This window comes from Chelon labrosus (genome assembly GCF_963514085.1).
Source record: "Chelon labrosus genome assembly, chromosome: 6".
Lineage (NCBI taxonomy): Eukaryota > Metazoa > Chordata > Actinopteri > Mugiliformes > Mugilidae > Chelon > Chelon labrosus.
In genome coordinates, this window is record NC_140342.1 from 10,670,173 (window position 1) to 10,689,628 (window position 19,456).

At 40.4% G+C, this 19,456-nt stretch overlaps 1 protein-coding gene across 2 annotated transcripts; it reads left to right on the forward strand.

Annotated features, from left to right (window-relative positions):
• Positions 1-4,514: 4,514 nt before the first annotated feature.
• metap1d (methionyl aminopeptidase type 1D (mitochondrial)) lies at positions 4,515-8,781 on the forward strand. Of its 2 annotated transcripts, XM_084546353.1 has the most exons (8): positions 4,518-4,746; positions 4,830-4,978; positions 5,597-5,639; positions 5,739-5,902; positions 5,990-6,087; positions 7,662-7,709; positions 7,800-7,878; positions 8,196-8,781. In XM_084546353.1, the coding sequence occupies exons 2-8, from the start codon at positions 4,836-4,838 to the stop codon at positions 8,278-8,280; spliced, it is 660 nt and encodes a 219-aa protein (XP_084402479.1). In that variant the 5' UTR covers positions 4,518-4,746; positions 4,830-4,835; the 3' UTR covers positions 8,281-8,781. The 2 variants fall into 2 exon arrangements, with proteins under 2 accessions (XP_084402478.1, XP_084402479.1); XM_084546352.1 differs by having other exon boundaries at positions 4,515-4,978.
• The last annotated feature ends 10,675 nt before the right edge of the window (positions 8,782-19,456 follow it).

Consider the following 19,456-nt stretch of genomic DNA (forward strand, 5'->3'; position numbering starts at 1 on the left):
TGGTGAGGTGTCTATATGAGGTATCAGTGGTGTTTGTTTTCACTGATAAGACGGTGACCTGCTACAGGCCTACCATGACCTGCGTTATGTAATTTTGCTTGACAATCCTGGGAACACGTAACGTCCTAGAGATGTGTTCAAATGTATGTTTTGGTTTTTAAATTGGGGGGGGGGACTGAGGCGCAGGGTTGGACTTTGGAGACCCCCAGCAGCCATGAAAACACTTAAAGCTGTCCCATGCAGTTTCTTCAGATTGTACATTTACAGCATGATGAGAATCACACTAACAGCAGGAGAACAGATAAACCCATTTAAATTTGTGAAAATTATTAATACCTGAGGAGTTTTGTAACCAAAATATATAACTGGAGCTCGAGTAGTGACTGCTACTTTAATTAATGTTTTTTTTTAGGATGGGACTAAGATTCAATACAAGAAAAGAGTTGGTCTAAAAACCAGGGTAATAAAGTGTTTCACATTCACCAGTGATGATAAAGGAATAAAATAAAATAAAGACTGAAATACAGGCAGAATAGTGGGAATGTATCATACTGTAAATGAGAGAAATGTTTCTAAAAACTGTAACTTAATGTGCAAAATAGGCTACATAGAAATATTAGTAGACTATACACATATACTGCTGAATAATAAAAGCACAGTACTACACAGTTGAGTTATCACACTAATCATTTGTATTTTTGGATTATACTAACTAACTACTTTTATAATGGCACTCTCTACCCAGTCTTTCAGGATGTTGCACCTGTTTATTTCATTGTAGTTCATCCAGTACCCGAAATGGCAACGCCATGTTTTGCTTGGTAATTAATATGCCTGCCCCTTGAGAGTTCAAGACTTCTGAGCTATTTTAGAGAACCAGTTGAACCAGCGCTTCATTCATGAAAATACTTGTGCTATAAACGAATGCCCGCATGTTCTGAAGGGTTGGACTGTACAGATTAGAGGCAGTATGTTAAATTGTGATCAAGACGACATAAACTATTGATAATCTAGGATACAACTTGCAATTGTACATAAGCATTTGCAGCTTCCTTCACAACCTTTATAATGTTCAGTTTATGTTGAAAAGCATCAGACAGGTTTATGATTATTTTGTAGTTTGTGGTGCTTTTAAACTGGATTAAATTAAAATGTGTCTGTCATTTAGCCTAGCCCACTGACTAAATGGGGTTGTCAAAATAAAAGAAACACGTAACAGTACAACACAATACAATTAAATAGTACTACAAACTACAGCCTCTAAAATTAACCTGTTGTTATTTAAAAACAAATGCTGAATAGCACAACCTTCATGGAGCTAAGACTTACAGCAGGACTTGTTAGAAAGCACTCGTTTCCACTAATGTAATGATGAAAAACAGAAAATAGAAAAAATATTTTTTACTATAATATATTACTTAAAATTTACTGAAATACTTAAAGCAGAAATGTTGCGTTTCTTTGTGAAGGTGAACTCTCGGCAGAGAAGTCTACGTCAGGTAACTTCCGAAACACGTGACCGGAAATAAACAATCATGGCGGCGCACTGTTCTGCAGGACTCGCAGCAAGACGAGGTACTGCACTAAAGATATTTTTACTCAGGGAGACAGCAAGCATATTTGCAACTGTTCTTACAGCCCGAGTTCGCGTGTAAGATAAAAACAAATTACCCATCTGGGAAATACAAGAAAACATAAACCAGATGTGATATTTTATAAATAGTCACAGCATAGTCGTAGCCTAACTAAGAAGCGTGCTAGCTAACAGTGCTACATGAATGACTAAATCGTTGATTATAGTATGTAGCTTTAAATGGAGGGGATACGGATGTCGTGTCTGCTCCATGAATACACCTTGGCACACTCACAGGCAGCATTAGTGAGTGTTGTCAGGAAAGACAGCTTCCTAGTTGGTTTAGATAGATTAGTGTTAATGCATTTTACTTCTACAACTACTTCTAAATAACAAAATGATCTCTTAGCCAGTGTATCAACATCATATTCACTCATTAGCTACTTTATTAACCAATCTATTCAAATCCAATACAATCGCCTATGTTTATCATGCCTAGAATTTTCAGTGTCATAGGTGTAAATTGCATTGTAATAGATTACATTATACATGTATTCAGTGATGTGTAACGTGTCAGAATATTAGAAACACCTCTGAGCAAGATCCAGCTCACTACAACACCACTCCACTACGGCACCTATCACAAAAAAAGTAAAAAAAACTGTTGAATTCTCCTGCACAAGACTGTATGTGTACCTAGTAAAGTGGCGCCAGCATCTGGTTGTGTGTCCTGTGCACACAGCAGATTGATGATCACAGCTTCATTATTCCCCTAGACATCAACCAGGACTCTTATCCTGACATGATAAATACTGGCTCGACGTTTTTCCCAAAATATGAAGGTCAAAGCTCAAAATAAAATTTTCCCAGAGCTCCTCTTCAAGACAGTATCACCAAGCATAATGAAGGACCAGCTTTGGCTGCTATAGCACTTCATGGTTGCACAGCTACTGTGTTTCGCTACTGTTATGTGACATTGAAGTGTGACAAGTGTGAATTGATTAAAGAAAGACGTATACACAATTTAGCTTGTGGTCTTCACCCAGTGCCTGTTGGGTCAAGCTGGAGCATTGGCGTTATGTGATAACTCTTGGAAAACAGCACTGCATAGTTGTATATTCAGCTATGGTTGGACCAGATGTTCAAAACAGAGGCACAATCCAGCCTTCACTGTAACATGGTGCTTTACTGAGCACAGACTGTAGATACTGCTCATGACAATTAGCCCTCTCATCCAGATGAAGCTTTTCATGTTGTTCTATTAGTCAGTGGTCTTTGACATGCCTCACACAATAATAAATACAGAGAATAAAATAAACATTCCAGTTAGTCATTGTTGAACAAGTGACGAAAGAAAGAGCATGGCTGAATCCCAGACAGTCTAAACATAAGCACTGGCTTATTATTAGTAGAATAGCATGAAATTTGTATTGATAAGGGGAGGTCTCTCCTTATTGTGTTGCTTTCCTTTTTTTCAGGTCTGGGCAGTTTCCTGCGGAGGGTTGGTTGTCTAGGAAGCGGTAGTCCCCCCACAGCCCTACTGTGTCAGCAACACCGCCGCTTCTTCTGGAGGAAGTGGAAAAGTTCTCACAGTGTAGTTCGTCCAGCTACAGTTAGGCCTCCCTATGCAGTACCCAAGGTACGGTACCCTGCCTAAAATCAGTCCCAGATAAGTTGAGGTAACAAAATGCATAGCTGGAATGTATCCACTGAACGTTTTAAACCTTTGAAGGTTCATTCCCTGAGGCTCCATGCATGTCTACGCTGGTCAGGCTGTCAGAAATGTTTTTCAGTGACAGTGTAATCCCACTGCCATCAGCAGATAATTGCTTGAGGCTAATTCATTTCAGTAAATTATTACTTTGTCAATTTTGATGGGATTATAAGTCATCATTCCTTCCATTATAGACTGACTTTATGTTAAACTGAAGAGGATAGTGTTTTCAAAGGATTGTTGCATGACCCAGATCTTCCATTCTTTACTGAGCTGCACATTTTCTAGCCCCATTCAGGCAAGTCACCACATGCTACATTAAATAAGGTGCACATATTATTCTGCTGTACGTTTTCACCTGCCAATAAGTATATTATCGTGTCAATTGTACAAGAGGTGCACTAAAAATAAACTAGCAGGACTATAGGTAATTAACATAGTGAATACTCTTAAACTTGTCATGGTTTGTTTAGTTTCCTGGGTTTCTGTTTATTGTATCGTTAACTTCTTGTTTTTTCATAGTCATGGTTTGGTGTTTGGTTTTTCTGTTTCCTGTTTTATTTTGTTGAGTTCTTGATTTCCTGTTGTGTTACTTCTGTGTTTTCCTTTTGATTAGATCATTGGTTTCACCTTGTGTTATTTCTTGATTTGCTTCACCTGTGTCTCGTCACCCTTCTGTTCCTCGTGTGTATATATAGATCTGCCTTCCCTTTTGTTCCTGGTTGTGTCATTCTGTCACGATGGGTAGTGGGGATTGGGGGTTTAGACCCAAATGCAGGCCTTAAGAGGCAGGAGAAGGCAAAAAAGGGTTTTTAATTAACAAAAAAAAGACAAAGCTAATAAAACCAAAAGCGCTGCCGGTGGCAGGATATCCAAAAAAAGCAAAAATCAAAAAACTATGAAAACTATGACTTGGCATGGAAATCTACGACATGGAACATGGACAAGGCAAACAGACAGTATGACACCTCAGAAACCGGAGCAGGAGCCGGAGTCCAAGTCACCTCGGGAACCGGAGCAGGAGCGAAAAGAGTGTCCACAAAAGGACTCAGGCATAAGCCACAGCTTATACTCCAGCATTTGATCCAGATAATAGGCAACAACTCGCCTTTTGTCCTCCATTTGGGTCTAAACCCCCAATCCCCGCTACCCTTCGTGACGAAACTTAAATGAATCTGTCTTTCCAACTCATAAGTTTATATTGTAGTCAGCGCTGTAATCTCTAAATAATAGCTCTATTTTATATAAAAGTATATGACAAAACTGTGACCCACCTGTAATACCATGTCCTTCTTCTCCATTAATGTAGCATATTATACGGCCTGACTATGTCGGCACTGGGCTGGTCCCCGAGTGGCCAGACTACATAGAGATCAAAGATCAGGAGCAGATCGAAGGCCTGGCTAGAGCATGTCAGCTAGCGAGACATGTACTGCTGCTAGCTGGACGCAGTCTGAAAGTAAGCGCCTGACCACTGCAAGTCTTGTTTGTGTTTCTATGACACCAAAGCCAACACAACAGTTACAACCTGTGGCTTTTCAGGTCGGCATGACAACGGATGAAATAGACTTCATTGTGCACCAGGAGACAGTCAAGCACAATGCCTACCCATCCCCTCTCAGATACGGAGGTTTCCCCAAGTCAGTCTGCACATCTGTGAACAACGTGATCTGTCATGGCATACCTGACAGGTTAGGGTAACACAAAAGCAAAATACTGTTGTGCTATTTGTTTTAATGTGTTTACGTTTCCTGTAAAACCAGGAAGCTTTGGAGACTGGCCCCCTCTCAGAAAGCCAAACCTGTTCAGATTGTAGTTCAGATTGACTCTGCCAGTGTTTCTTTAGGAGGGAGGGGCATAGAATTTGAGAAGGCATTTCATTGGATGTAAAATCACGCCCCTTAGTGCAGGATGAGTCGGCAACATCTTTAATCTCTTTCCTAGAAAGTGGTAAAAACAAATGAAATCTTTACAGTCATTTCTTTCCAAAATATGATTCTACCATTGAGTGAATAAACACAACTTGTGAGAAAATTGTTTGTATTTAAAGGTTGAACTCATTTAACAACATTTAAATGAATCTCGCTTGGACTGAAATGTTTTCAGCAACATGAATCAGTATGATTTGGAAAAAATTTTACTTTTACTTTTCTTTAGATACGTTTAATAACTGGAATATCCTCTCAGCTGTCTATTTAGGTTGATGTGAAATATTTTGTCGTAACCCTAAGCTGTAAGCTGTAAGATGTTTTAAAATGTAAGAGATTCTCGGTATGCACGTTCATCTTTTAACTTACTGTGTCTCGCAGTCGGCAACTTGAAGATGGAGATATCATCAACATTGACGTCACTGTAAGTCGATGTCTTAATGGACACACAAAGAAGCTAATATAACATGTAACATGACTGTCAGTCTGATCGGCACTACTTACTTCTGACTATCCCTGATAGGTGTATTTGGAAGGTTACCATGGTGACACCTCAGAAACCTTCTTGGTTGGTCAGGTGGATGAGGTCGGGCAGCGACTGGTGGAAACCGCCAGGCGATGCAGAGACGAGGCCATCGCTGCTTGCAAACCAGGCGTGGAGCTCTGTGTTATAGGAAACACTATCAGGTACACACACATAGTCTATGCGCAGTAAATACCCGTGTAAAATGCTTACATACTGTATAATCACATTATATGTTTTTCTGCCTGCAGTGAAATAGCCAAAGCGAATGGCTTCCAAGTGTGCCCTTATTTCATTGGACATGGGATAGGCTCCTACTTTCATTGCCATCCTGAGATTTGGCACCACGGTAACTTTGGGTTTGTAGTTGTTTTGTGTTGTCGAGTTCCTCCGTCAGACTTTTAAGAGAGCAGGCCTCACGCCAGAACACGTTCGTATTTTTATCCTAAATCTGTCTAACTTTGTCATTTGTGGTTTATTTAAACTTCCCAAATCAGAAGTTAAAATCTGTAAAATGTTCATCTGATAAAATCCTCTTTCATACACAATCATGAGAATAATTAGCCTGATTGACATCATAAGAATTGCAATATAAATCTATTTATTTCATTCAAAAATGCTACAGAAAAGTAAAAAAGATAATAATGAGTGCTGTCAGAGGTGAGGAAGATATCAATAGTCAATAATGCTTGTTAGGTTCATTGGTGATTCTAAATTGGTCGTAGGTGTGAGTGTGAATGGTTGTCCGTCTCTTTGTGTTAGCCTTCACAGGACAAGCGGTTACAGAAGATGAATGAATAATGTGTCATCAGAAAAGTACTGTATTGTGACAGTCATTGACGTAAACAGGGAAGGGTGTGACATTAACTTAATTATTTTTTAATGATAGTTTTAAGTCTTCCAAAAGAAAAGTCTTTCATGACTAACACAGTAGGGGATGTTTGGAAAGTAGGAGATCAACACATTCATGTGGATGTTACTTAGACATGTACCATCCACCTAGACCAGACCAGGCACCTCTAAGACCATAGCAATGACACTGTAGAGAGAGATGTGAAGGTCCATGAGATATAAGATGAGAGAACATTAAAGACTACAGTCAGTGATGCTACAGTGTTGGGGGTGATGAGAGGATGAGAATGACTAACTATATAAATATTCACAACTAATATGCTAAAATATGTCCATAAAACTCAAAATCTAAAAATACAGCTCAATACATAAACCTGATGATACACCGATCAGCCACAACATTAAAACCACTGACAGGTGAAGTGAATAACATTGACCATCTTGTGACAATACAATGTTCTGCTGGGAAACTTTGGGACCTGGCATTCATGTGGATGTTACTTAGACACGTACCACCCACCTAGACCAGACCAGGCACCCCCACCCCATAGCAATGACACTCCTTGATGGCAGCAGCCATCCCCATGCAGCCTGACACAGACACACACACAGAAACGGCTTAGGAACAACTAAAAAAAACATGAAGAACAGCACAAGGTGTTGACCTGGCCTCCAAATTCACTTGATCCCAAACTGATCAAGTATCTGTGGGATGATCCACAGAGGCCCCTCCCCTCAACCCATAGGACCCAAAGGCCCCCACTAACAACATTGTGTTGCCAGACACCACAGGACACCCTCAGAAGGTCCATGTCCATTCTCTGATGAGTCACAACTGTTTTGGAGGCACAAGGGAGACCTACAATATTAGGAAGGTGGTCATAATGTTATGTCTGATCGGTGTAACTCTGTCTGTTTAAGCAGTTCTTGCATGAGGCTTGACTTGAACTGGAGCACGTTTGTTGGAATGTATGTAAACCATGTTTGTCAAAATGTCCTAATAAAATTGAAGGTAAAATGAATTGTTCATGTTGCTAGAATCTCATTAATTTCACAGTCTTTTATTTTCAGCTAATGACAACGACATAGTCATGGATGAAGGGATGGCTTTTACAATAGGTGAGTAGTAACACTTTTAACAGTGTTTGCGTGCACATTCAGATTCCCGTGTGTATTGGTGTTCGCTTGACACTGTCCGTTAATCTGTAGAGCCCATAATAATGGAGGGGTCAGCAGAGTTCAGAATCCTGAAGGACAAGTGGACCGCGGTGTCTGTAGATGATAAAAGGTACGTGATGCACAAACAGAAACATCATTGCTGTTCTCAAAATCCCCCAAACGCCTTCAGTCCGTAAAACCACAAATTGATGTGTTTACATTTCTTGTTTGCGTGTGGCTTTCCACCAAATGAGATCCAACGTGTTAATTATAGGGCAGATGTTTGGAGGCCTATTTTTAAACTTTGAAGAGAACTTCTACAGGCTTTATCTTAAGTAAACACTCACTCAAAGCTCCAGCTCCACACTCAATCATATCAAGTAATCATATTTCTTTAAATATACCGATCTCTTCGTTTAAAATCTTCCATGTGCACTCTGTTGACAGGTCAGCTCAGTTTGAGCACACGGTGGTCATCACATCTGACGGAGTGGATGTTCTCACCAAACTGGAGGAAGAATCTAACTGCTGACCTGTACATTACATCAACTAAAATACCTTTTGTGAAACCGATGTTGCAAATGCACTTATTTTAAACAAGTATGCGTCCTTTAGACATTAAAATTTGAAATAAGGGCTTTTGTGTATTACCTCAGGATTATATACTTTGACTAGGGGAAATATGGCTGCAGTTCTCATTTTTTAGTTTTATGAATGTGTGTGTATTTATTATGTCATTATAAGGAACTGGAGCGTCGTAAAGATTTACATATGTGACCAGTTTAGCCTTAGGTCTTTCTTTAAGACAGTGAAATGAGAGTAACTGCAGGGCATAGATATGGATGCACGATCCAGATTCTCCCAGCACAACCACATCCACCAAGGTATTTATATTTATCATCAACCAAATATTGAGTATTTAATAAAACTACAAACATTTTCTGTTCAGTTGTATTTTCTGTAAAATGTGTCTCACTTCTGATGTTTAAATACTGCCCCCGAAGAGAATGCTAAATAATCCTTATTTCTATTTTGCTTAAAATCAAATTTAAAATATTTTGGTGAAAATAATTTTAAAATCCCCAAAATTAAAGGATGATACAAGTGACAGTCGCAGCTCGTATTTAAATAAATCACTTCTGCTGTGACTCACAGTCACAGTTAAATAAACCGTGTATTAAATATGTAACAGTTAAACCAGTGACATTTTATATAATGCAGTAGAGCCAGTAGGTGGCAGCACACACCATCAGGTATTATACACCGATCAGGCATAACATTATGACCACTTTCATAATATTGTGTAGGTCTCCCTTGTGCCTCCAAAACAGTTGTAACTCATCAGAGAATGGACATGCGTCTTCTGAGGGTGTCCTGTGGTGTCTGGCAACACAATGTTGTTAGTGGGGGCCTTTGGGTCCTATGGGTTGAGGGGACGGGCCTCTGTGGATCATCCCACAGATACTTGATCAGTTTGGGATCTAGTGAATTTGGAGGCCAGGTCAACACCTTGTGATGTTCTTCATGTTTTTTGAGTTGTTCCTAAACTGTTTTTGTGTGTGTACCTGTGTCAGGCTGCATCCTGCTGGGGATGGCTGCTGCCATCAAGGAGTGTCATTGCTATGGGGTGGGGGTGCCTGGTCTGGTCTAGGTGGGTGCTACGTGTCTAAGTAACATCCATGTGAATGCCAGGTCCAAAAGTTTCCCAGCAGAACACTGAATTGTCACAAGATGATCTAAACCAACTGTAATTAATTGCTGTTAAAAATGTACTCCCAGGACCTTAGGCTAGCTTAAAGGCTCAACATGACGACAGTTTTGGTGGCCTAATAAATGTAATTCATAGACTCAGTGAGCCCTTCATTAGCTAACACAGCAAAGAAAGGAAGTGCAGAAATAAGAGGTGCAGACTCTGTTTCTATTTCTCTACAGATAGTTAGGAGGAAACATTGCAGGTCATTTAAGGCTCTTTACTAAGCCCACTAGGTTTTAGACATTTGTCCCCATAATTTAAGTATCAGTAACAGTTACTTTATCTAAAGGTTGGACTGCAGTTTGTATGATGTGTGTGAATTAAAGTTTCTCTTTAAACATTACCAGGTTCTCAAAAAGTCTGTCCATTATCGTGCGTTGATAATTTAAATTTGATGTTTATGTTTTTGCACTCCTGAATGTGACTGCAACCCAGGAGGAGTGTAGTGAAGAAAAAAAAAAAAAAGAAAAGCAGGAGGAGAAATTGAATTCCAGCCCACTGGAGGGTGTGTTTTCACTTCACTTTCTGTGTGTTTGTGTGTGTGTGTGCTCTTGACAGTGCCAGGCTGTGGGCGAGGCAGGAAGGGTTAGACAAATAAAGGTGGGTCAGCTGATGTGTAGTCTGATCATATCCAGCCAGGAAATGATTCACATAATTTTATTTGATAAGGACGTTTGATAAGTACATTTATTTAACAACTCAAAGTAAGACAAAGAAGACTTCTAAAAAGCACTGACCTGAAGCACATTTTATTGTAGCTTAGATTTTTATTTGAGACAATGCAGCTGATATAAGGCAGATAGTGAAGCAATCATTAGATTTTAGAGCAGGGTGTGTTGTGTCGGTGTGTGGGCTTCCAATGAATCAGATTGGGAGTCATATAAACAGTTCTTAATGGTCTCCAACTAACACGTGATTCATTAAATATGACCATCTGAAAAACATCAGAGGGTTGCAATAAAGCCGAAGGGAGATAGAAAGGCTCATAGAGGAGGAGAGGGTTTAGGGAGGAACAGGGAGTGGCAGGGTGAGGTGTCGGTGGATTGTGGATCTCTCATTCTTTTCCTGCATGTTGGGACTCATTCCTGATCGCTCCTCACACTCTGCAGTTCTGTAAATCCTCGACTGTGTATGTTGAGGATCGTCTTCACTAAAAATACTGTTTTAAAAAATGTGACATATGATTCTAATTAGAAAGTTTGAAAGTTTGAAGTTATTTCTTGCAAAAATTATACATAGCCTATGGCTTTTTTTTTTTTTTTTTTTTTTACTGGAAGTTCTCTTCCAGTGAAATCTGCAGGATGACATGTGAGAACTTATTGTACTGTACCACCCCGTGACTATTATCAGAATCTAAGGCGTAGGTTGTTCAACTGAATTCAAGTAGAAAGCTACACTTTGATAGTAAACAGTTGGGTTTTTTTTTGTTTGTTTTTAATACATTTTTGTCAAAAATGCTTAATTATATTGGCCATGATTCCCTTTTTAAAAAAATAAATAAAAAATGCTAATAATAACAGGGAAAAACATCCAAACCAACACATTTTCCTGCCCATTTCGACCTTCACTCAATTTGTTTCATAATAACACATCTGGATCAGTATTCTCTGTACCTCAAGTCATTTGACAAAAACGGATCTGCTGGATGAATATGTTAAAAACCAAAAAATCATGTTGTTTTAATGGTAGATTTTATCATGAATGCTGGTTAACAGATTGTTAGGGAGGAATTTGTGGTGATGCCGATGAAGAAGAAGAAGTACCAGAGTCCTGTATGTCTTATGCTTGAGGCCCGTATACGAGGAGAACAGAAGCTTCGTCATCACAACATAAGTGCATGAGTCCACCTCAATTCTAAGGGTCAAACAGTAAAGCTCAGATTCTTATACTAGAAAGGTGGTAATCTAACATTAACTACACAAACTATCTATAGGGAAGAGAAATTATTCTCTAACACAGATGTTAATGCAAGGTCTGAACAAAGCCGCAGACGTCGCTATGTTCCACAATTTGAATCATGTCCCCATGCCAGGGAGAACACAAACAGCGCATTTTTCGTGGTTCTGAAACCGTATTAGGTGGTGATCCATTAGCAGCTGTTTGCTCAATATTCTACTACGACCCAAATGAGGTGGGTGGTTATTTGCATGCAGAGTGTGAAACTCTGATTGTTTCTTGAATGGTCCACTTGAAATGCGCGTGGAGACACATTTTAATGTCTAAGCTGGCCAGATCTTTCTTTTTCCTCAACTGCCAACTGATCATTCCATGAAAAACAGTTTCCCATTACAAGTCCAATTTGCCAATTACAATTTGACAAATTTCTGCAGACAAACTAATGATATCAGAATCAGAATCAGAATCACATATGTGTGTGTGATAGCTGCTCTCAACAATTTGAAGTCCTTCTGTGTTAAGTAGATTAATGTGTTGTTTCTCAGACCTTCCCACATTCCAGGTGTGCATACCTACCTCACTGTATGTGTGAGAGTACGACTGCGACATATCACACTTACCTGGGACTTTACTGGCAGGGGCACCGCAAAGATTCCCGGTTTCCGTGGTGACCTGTGTTGCATTAACAAAAGTGGTGCATCATTTTCAGACTTGTAAAGGCAGCTCTGTCTCCCCCACATGCACAAATGGCATGTGGCGAATCTCACTGAGTAACTGCGTCAGCAATCACAGACATCCAGTCAAGGCCCCCAAAGGCTAAACAAAAACAGCTGAGTTTGTAGCTTGGCAATGAACGTTACCTGTACCAGGACGTGTATCCACAGGAGGATGTTGACTAATTTGACCCCGCAGCAGGACTTCCTCATGTTGAAAGTGGAAATAAGGAAAATAACACAAATAACTACTTTTAATATTACACTCGATACTACTTCTTACATATTTAACTTGTTTGTTGTTTAAATTTCCAGTCTCCACCGTGAATGTATAAAAAACTGCATCTATTCTTGTGTCTCTGTGAAGCTGTACTTAAAGGAACAGAGGAACATAATCAGAAGGTTTTGTTCAGAAGTGGTGTTCACTTTAAATCATTACCTTGTGAGGCTTTCAGATTTACATGAGGGATATTTTGATGAAAAGCGAGTCTGTCTCTCACAGGCTACACTTATCCTGCTAAAAAGTTAGTTCTGGGGGCATGAAGACACTTGCAAAAAGGAGTCACCAGACAAGAACAGGGAGGTTCCCCTCTTGATTGACACTTACAAGGTGGAAAACGTTCTCATTTGACCTCTCAACTCTTTCATTACGACGAGTGCTTTCAGGCTTTGTGGAAACATTTTTGGAGGGGTGATCACTCGAACCGCACGTAAGGAAGAAAATCTATCGACACACCCTGGCGTTTAGCCTGGATTTTTTATCGGATCTGTTGGGCTTCTGTGTGTTTGTCTCCTTGTTCTTTTGACACCCTTCCTGCACCCAAACATCTGAAGCAGGCAGCCAAAACTAAGACGAGCGTGCAGTGCTGTTGCGTGTGTGTAAATGGTATGCATTGCCTGAGGCTGCTCTGAAAGGGCTCTGATAAATGGTCTGTCTGCCTCTGTTGTCTTCCGATATTCCCGCAGATTCACATAAACACGCACTTGAGCTCAGCGCCCCGCACAATGCTCCCGACTTACTGTTTGGACCTGAGAAAAACCGGTTCTACAGCTTACAGCGATACCCTTTCAGCTGTCTCTATGTACAGACCGTATTTAGAGCTGTGGAGGCATTTGGGAAGAATTAGATAAGTTTGATTATTATTATGTATTATTGTAACTCTGAATAATTCCACTCTCCGGGTACTCAGTCTTCCTCCAACTGTCCAAAGACATGTTCCTTAAGTTAATTGGTGATTCTAAATTGGCTGTAGGTGTGAATGTGAGTGTGAATGATTGTCTGTCTCTCTGTGTTAGCCCTGTGATAGACTGCCGCCCAATGACAGCTGGGATAGGCTCCAGCAGACCCCGCGACCCTTTACAGGAACAAGCGGTTACAGAAGATGAATGATTGAATGAATGAATAATTCCACCTGCCCATGTCATCCAAATAATCTAACTTCCTGACAAAAAATCATAAGAACTGACGTGAAAGGAAGTCCACACAATGACAGTAATATTGACATAATTGTAATTTATACAAAATGCTGTCATATGACAATATATTGTATTTATATTAAGGTGTCTTGTCTTGTTTAGACTTAACAGAATTAAATGAGCTACAGATATCACACTTAGCTTTCCCGATTCAACTCCGCTGCGTCCTACAGACCACAGATATTTTCAACAATTGCAGCAGAGTGTGTACAGTGTCATGTGGTGGACTAAAACAGAAGGAAGGAAGTCCTCTTCATGGTGCCAAAAGGAGTGGTGGAATGGTGAAGGAATTTCTGAAACAATCCTGGTTCGGAGGTCCCTGCCAGAATCCTCAAAGCGCCATTAAAACAGCTCTGAGCCGCTCGGTATTTATGTGTTTATCAGCATGCCTCTGTGTGTGTGTGTGTGTGTATGAATTAACAATTAGTTCCGCCCAATAACGTATAGCCCGCCGTGACTGCTAAAAGACACCATTATGGTGGAAACTGTTGTGTTGAGCATTGAGTTATGGACAATTCAGATGCACTGGTGTGTGCATGCTACATGTGTGTGTGTGTCCTGAAGCAGAATCATTGGTGGAGAAGTAGATTTATTGCGCTGACCTTTTATCTTATCACTCTATGAAGCTGTTGTGGACATCACAATAAGCTATTTTTAAAGATCTAATCTCGCTGAAAAGTCGCCATGTCCGTCCTCCAGCAACACATTATGGGTTGTCTTCCAAGGCCACAAGAGCTGACCAATCAGAGACGGGGTTTTCTGGGAGGGAAGGAGTCAGCCACCCTTGTTTGTGTTTTTTACAGGAAACACAGGAATACGGGGATGCAAATAACACCCTGCTAACTGTTTCATGGGGACTAAAAAGTTCAACTTGAGTGGGGCATCTGCATCAAATTTCACAACACGACAACCGATACTTGGTGAAAACCACAACAGTCAATCTCATCCTGGTGATAGGACAAAACTCTAGTTTACCAAGGCAGATGTTTGCATGAAATTTAATGGCAATCCCCCAAGTAGTTTTTGAGATTTTTCCACTTTGAATTAAGTGATTAAGGTAGGGACTAACCTGCTGGCCAACAGCCCAAGATTGCTGTTGCAAAAGTCATGTCACTAGTGCAAATATGCAGAAAACAAAAGAGTCAAAACAAGGTGTTAAAATAATCTGATTAATACAATAATACTAAAATCCTTTTTTACTGTCTTTAAACTGGTTTTATTTCCCATTTTTATTATTACATATTGTCCTCTGTTTTGCTTCTTAAGGGAGAGCTACAAAACCAACTCACTTTTTATTGGTTGCCAATGAGCCGATTTATTGGAGACGTTTCAACTCGTGTCAAGTGTCTTTTCCAAAGAATGGAGGGTATTATATTTACAACCCTGCACATGTTTTTCCAACCAGTCCAGGGACTCAGCCCTCAACTGTTCCCATTATTGCACAGTAAACAAAAACAAAGTTTTTTTGGAATAACTTACTTTTACTTTTGTGACACTGACATAACAATGTCATTCTTCGTAGGTTTGTTTTGCAGTAGTAGTCATAAAGTCAAAGGTTAATTAATCATTGCAGAAATGTCGCTTTCTTTTGTGCCAGAATCAAAATGTCAAGCTGCCTCCCAGGATCTGTCAGGAGAAATGAGACTGTGAACTTTTCTCACTCTGTGACTCCCTCAGGCTAACCCTAACATTTTTTGAAGCACACCTGGGCCCAACAACACTGAGGCCCCGTCCCACAACTACTGTTGTCTCATATTACATCCTCCAACCAGGGCTGGGACACACAGACACACACACACACACACACAGTTATTCTAGAGGTAAATGTACAAAGGGAGGATTGGATTTGTCCCGAGGGTGTTACAGCCCTGCTGGACAAGAGAAGACATCAATTACTCCTTATTGACTGTAATCAATACACTCATCAAGAAGGGCAGAGGATCTGTTACTGCCTGCATTGTTGTTGCGTCTTTATGTTTTAACCATGAGAGTAGAAGTCCTGCTAAGAAACTGGATCAATACTGTGAGTAGAAGGAACCAGACAAAATGTAAATTATACGTTTGTCCTCACAATGTCACTTGATTTCTGATTGCTCTTATTTCCTTCTCTTTTACAGTACATAATGTACACAGCATACTCAGTTGCCACTTTTATCGCCATGCACTAAACACAAACACTACTTAGCTTAACATAAAGACTTTAAACAAGGCGGAGCAGCCAGCCTGGCTTTATTCGAAGGACTTTATGATATGCTATACCATGTATACTCAGCCCAACAAGACCCATGTTACTTAGTACACAATAGCTGCGAAGAGTTAGATCAGCAGCGCTCAGCCTCACACACTCTGGGAAAGTTAACGTGCTAATGTGTTGTAGTTGTGAAAGAGTTTGGGTTTGGAGTTGAGTATTGTGCAACTGATGTGGCATTTATCAGTATCCCAGGGCTACATGTTTCAACAGCCTCATAAATGCTCATGGGACCACACCCTCAGGTGAGTATGTATTCCTTCAGTGTACCTGCAGCTTTGAGAACAAACACAGGGCTGTGGCTCGGGCGAGTCCAGGCGCTGCTATTCCAACTCAAGCGTGTGTCAGAGAACATATCTTTTACTGCCAATCCTCCATTTTAAGCACTGCAGGGAAGGGTTTTGTCCTCTGCTGTCGTAATACTGAACATGCTGTACACGCAGCAGCACACGTGACTCATGTCTTCATTCTGGGTACAGCTCATCAATATAATATGTAGTGTGTGCAAACATAATGACATGTTGCCAGGTAATTTTCATTTTTTTAACCGCTGAGGAGCAAAATCCCAAATTGTAATGTAAGTGGCGACTAACTGATTAATTATGGCTGTGTTCCAGTTAGCTTCTGATTGAGTTAGTCACAAATGATTCATTAATAAAGTCATGAATAAGCCAACTCATATATCTAATTGATCATTTGCTACTGACTGATGCAACAGTCTGCTCTCAGGTTTCTTATCCATGCTTACAATATCTTCCTTTGTTCAAAGTTAAAATACACTCCCCGTCCTTTGTTTATTTGCAGGTAGTTCCTGCAGGTAGTTGCGCCTTTATTGTCCTAAAATCAGGGCTGATCGAGCGTAGATTGATGCCCAAATGGAGCTGCAGTGACCTTTATTTCCCTCGGGACAGTGGAGGAGAAGAAGAATAGGGGGGATAATGATATTGGCAGGCCGTGATGGGTGAAGTCTGACGAATGAAAAAACTAAATTAAAACTATCTGCGATTACTTGTTTAGGAACAGCTAAGAAAAAGATGAATGAGAACCATTGAGGCTGAAAAGATAAACCTCACAAGAGATAAGGAGAGAAGTCACTGGATGCCTGTTAATTGTGGTCCTTCTGCTGGCACTTATTCAATAACAGTTTGGCCATTTAAGTTCTCTGTAAAAAAATAAAATTATTCTGAAGCCAAGCTAACACACCTTGCTTCACTTCAGTCATGGCTGTTTGTATCAGTGATAAGGCTGATTCCTGTTTGACCTTCTGTAGAGTCATAAATCACTGCTGCTGTTACTGGACAAAAGGAAAACACAGATGTGAATGCAGAGTTAACAGGCAGGTCACATGATTTAGCGAATCCTCTGCGTTTGGAAATGACAGACTAATATTATCAGTACATCTGCCAAACATGTGACGGACCGGGAACAAAAGAATGTTTTTGAAACACTGATTCAATCAAATTCACCTTATTTTCAAATCTGCTCATTAAAAATCTAATATAAAAGATCAAGAGTGCATTTCCAAGTTATGTTGAGTCAGCTGATCCTCACTCAGTCCTGCCAAAGCCTGTAAATGAGGACTTGAGTAGATAACAGACATGCATAGGAACCACATTCTTCCTTTGCCCTTTCCCTTTCAGCTCTCCCCTCTTCCACCATTATTTGTGCCTTTTATAGTACGTTATGTGGGCAGTTCCTTTCTCCCTCTCCCTCTCTGTCTGCCCTCTTTCTCTGTGTGCAGACAAAGCCGGCGTTGTCTGCTGAAATGCTGTGTTGCGAGGACAAGCTTTGGGTCAGCGTCTCATGGAATGCCTTGAAAACCGTCTAGTGAGGGAGTCCTGCAATGTGCGGGTCTGTGCCCAGTCCAGTCTCTGGCTCCTTCTGGCTCTGTGACTCATCTTATGAGTCATTACAGAAGACACAGGCCCTATGGGGAGTCTGTGTCATGATCTGAGCCACAGCGCCAGATGGATTGTTACCTTAAATTTCAACTAATTCCTAGCTTTGAATTTCTGGGCTGTGGTTGAAAAGGCCGGCTACTGTATTAAAAAAAAAAAATCCACTTGCTGCACGTTTCTGTTCAAAGAAGGGTGTCTTCATCTAACTCTGACATCTCTACTCAATGGTAGAAAGTAACGAAGCATAAGTATGTTCAGTTTTGAGGTACTTTTAGTTGTCTTGAACATTTTCATTTTAGGCCAGTTTGCTGACTTTCACCCCAGAAATATTTTCTTGTCTATTACATTACAGCTTTTGTTACTTTTAATATGAATATTTTACAAAATAGACTGTATCCAATCGGACATAACATTATGACCACCTTCCTAATATTGTGTAGGTCTCCCTTGTGCCTCCAAAACAGTTGTTACTCATCAGAGAATAGACATGGGCCTTCTGGGGGTGTCCTGTGGTGTCTGGCAACAGAATATTGTTAGTGGGGGCCTTTGGGTCCTATGGGTTGAGGGGACGGGCCTCTGTGGATCATCCCACAGATACTTGATCAGTTTGGGATCTAGTGAATTTGGAGGTCAGGTCAACACCTTGTGCTGTTCTTCATGTTTTTTTTAGTTGTTCCTAAATCATTTTTGTGTGTGTTCCTGTGTCAGGCTGCATCCTGCTGGGGATGGCTGCTGCCATCAAGGAGTGTCATTGCTATGGGGTAGGGGTGCCTGGTCTGGTCTAGGTGGGTGGTACATGTCTAAGTAACATCCACATGAATGCCAGGTCCAAAAGCTTCCCAGCAGAACACTGTATTGTCACAAGATGTTATTTACTTCACCTGTCAGTGATTTTAATGTTGTGGCTGATCAGTGTATAACAAGCTTTTAAAATACACTGTTAGAGAGTTTCCAGCCTTGTTGGTCATAGATGTCTTACAAACTATCTCCACCTGCAGAAGATACAACAGTACCAGGCTGCTTACACACTCATGCTTCGGTATTAATGATCTAATTATGTAATTGTTATATTATAATACATCAGTACTCTTATTTACATTTTGATGCTGATACTTGTGCATTTTTACTTCAAGTGGATTTTTTATGCAGGGCATTATTTTTTCTTTACATTGGTGCACTGTTATTTTTTTTTTTACTCAAGTAAATAATTTGAGTACTGTGATAATACAATGACTTCTCTGCCCACATGTCTCTTCTCTCCAGTGTGTTGCTTCTCATTGTTAACTGCACATATGATGTCAATGGGCATGATTTACTGTGAGAACATGAGACAGGTGTGCAGAGTGCACTCTCGTGTCACTGGGTATTTTTGCCAATATTGTTCCTCCTGTGTGTGTTTTGTTTTCGCCTGTTTCCAAGGCAGTTTCACAGCAGCCTGTATTATAGTGTTACACTTGGAGATTTACTGTCAGAGACTGCCAGTGTAGCCTGAGGCAACATGTTAGTAGACGCAGCCTCAGGCATCATTGTTTGGTCCAGTAAGATTACACAACTGGCTTGCCACAAACTAACAATGCTGCAAAGGAGAAAACAAACAATAGCCAGACTTTAGAGTACTGGACCATATTACATTTCAAGGTGAGGTATGATGGTGCGTGTGCGCCAGGGGAGGGCAGTGTGAAGGGTGTGTGGGTGGGTCGGGGGAGGCTACAAGTGAACGACGT

What these genes read in the sequence shown, in the direction of transcription:
- metap1d (XM_084546352.1), top strand. Translation starts at nt 4,698, where the DNA reads ATGTCAGCTAGCGAGACATGTACTGCTGCTAGCTGGACGCAGTCTGAA. An exon ending in TCATCAACATTGACGTCACT is followed by an intron (nt 5,640 to 5,738) that starts GTAAGTCGATGT and finishes TATCCCTGATAG; the next exon opens with GTGTATTTGGAAGGTTACCA. An exon ending in GTTATAGGAAACACTATCAG is followed by an intron (nt 5,903 to 5,989) that starts GTACACACACAT and finishes TTCTGCCTGCAG; the next exon opens with TGAAATAGCCAAAGCGAATG.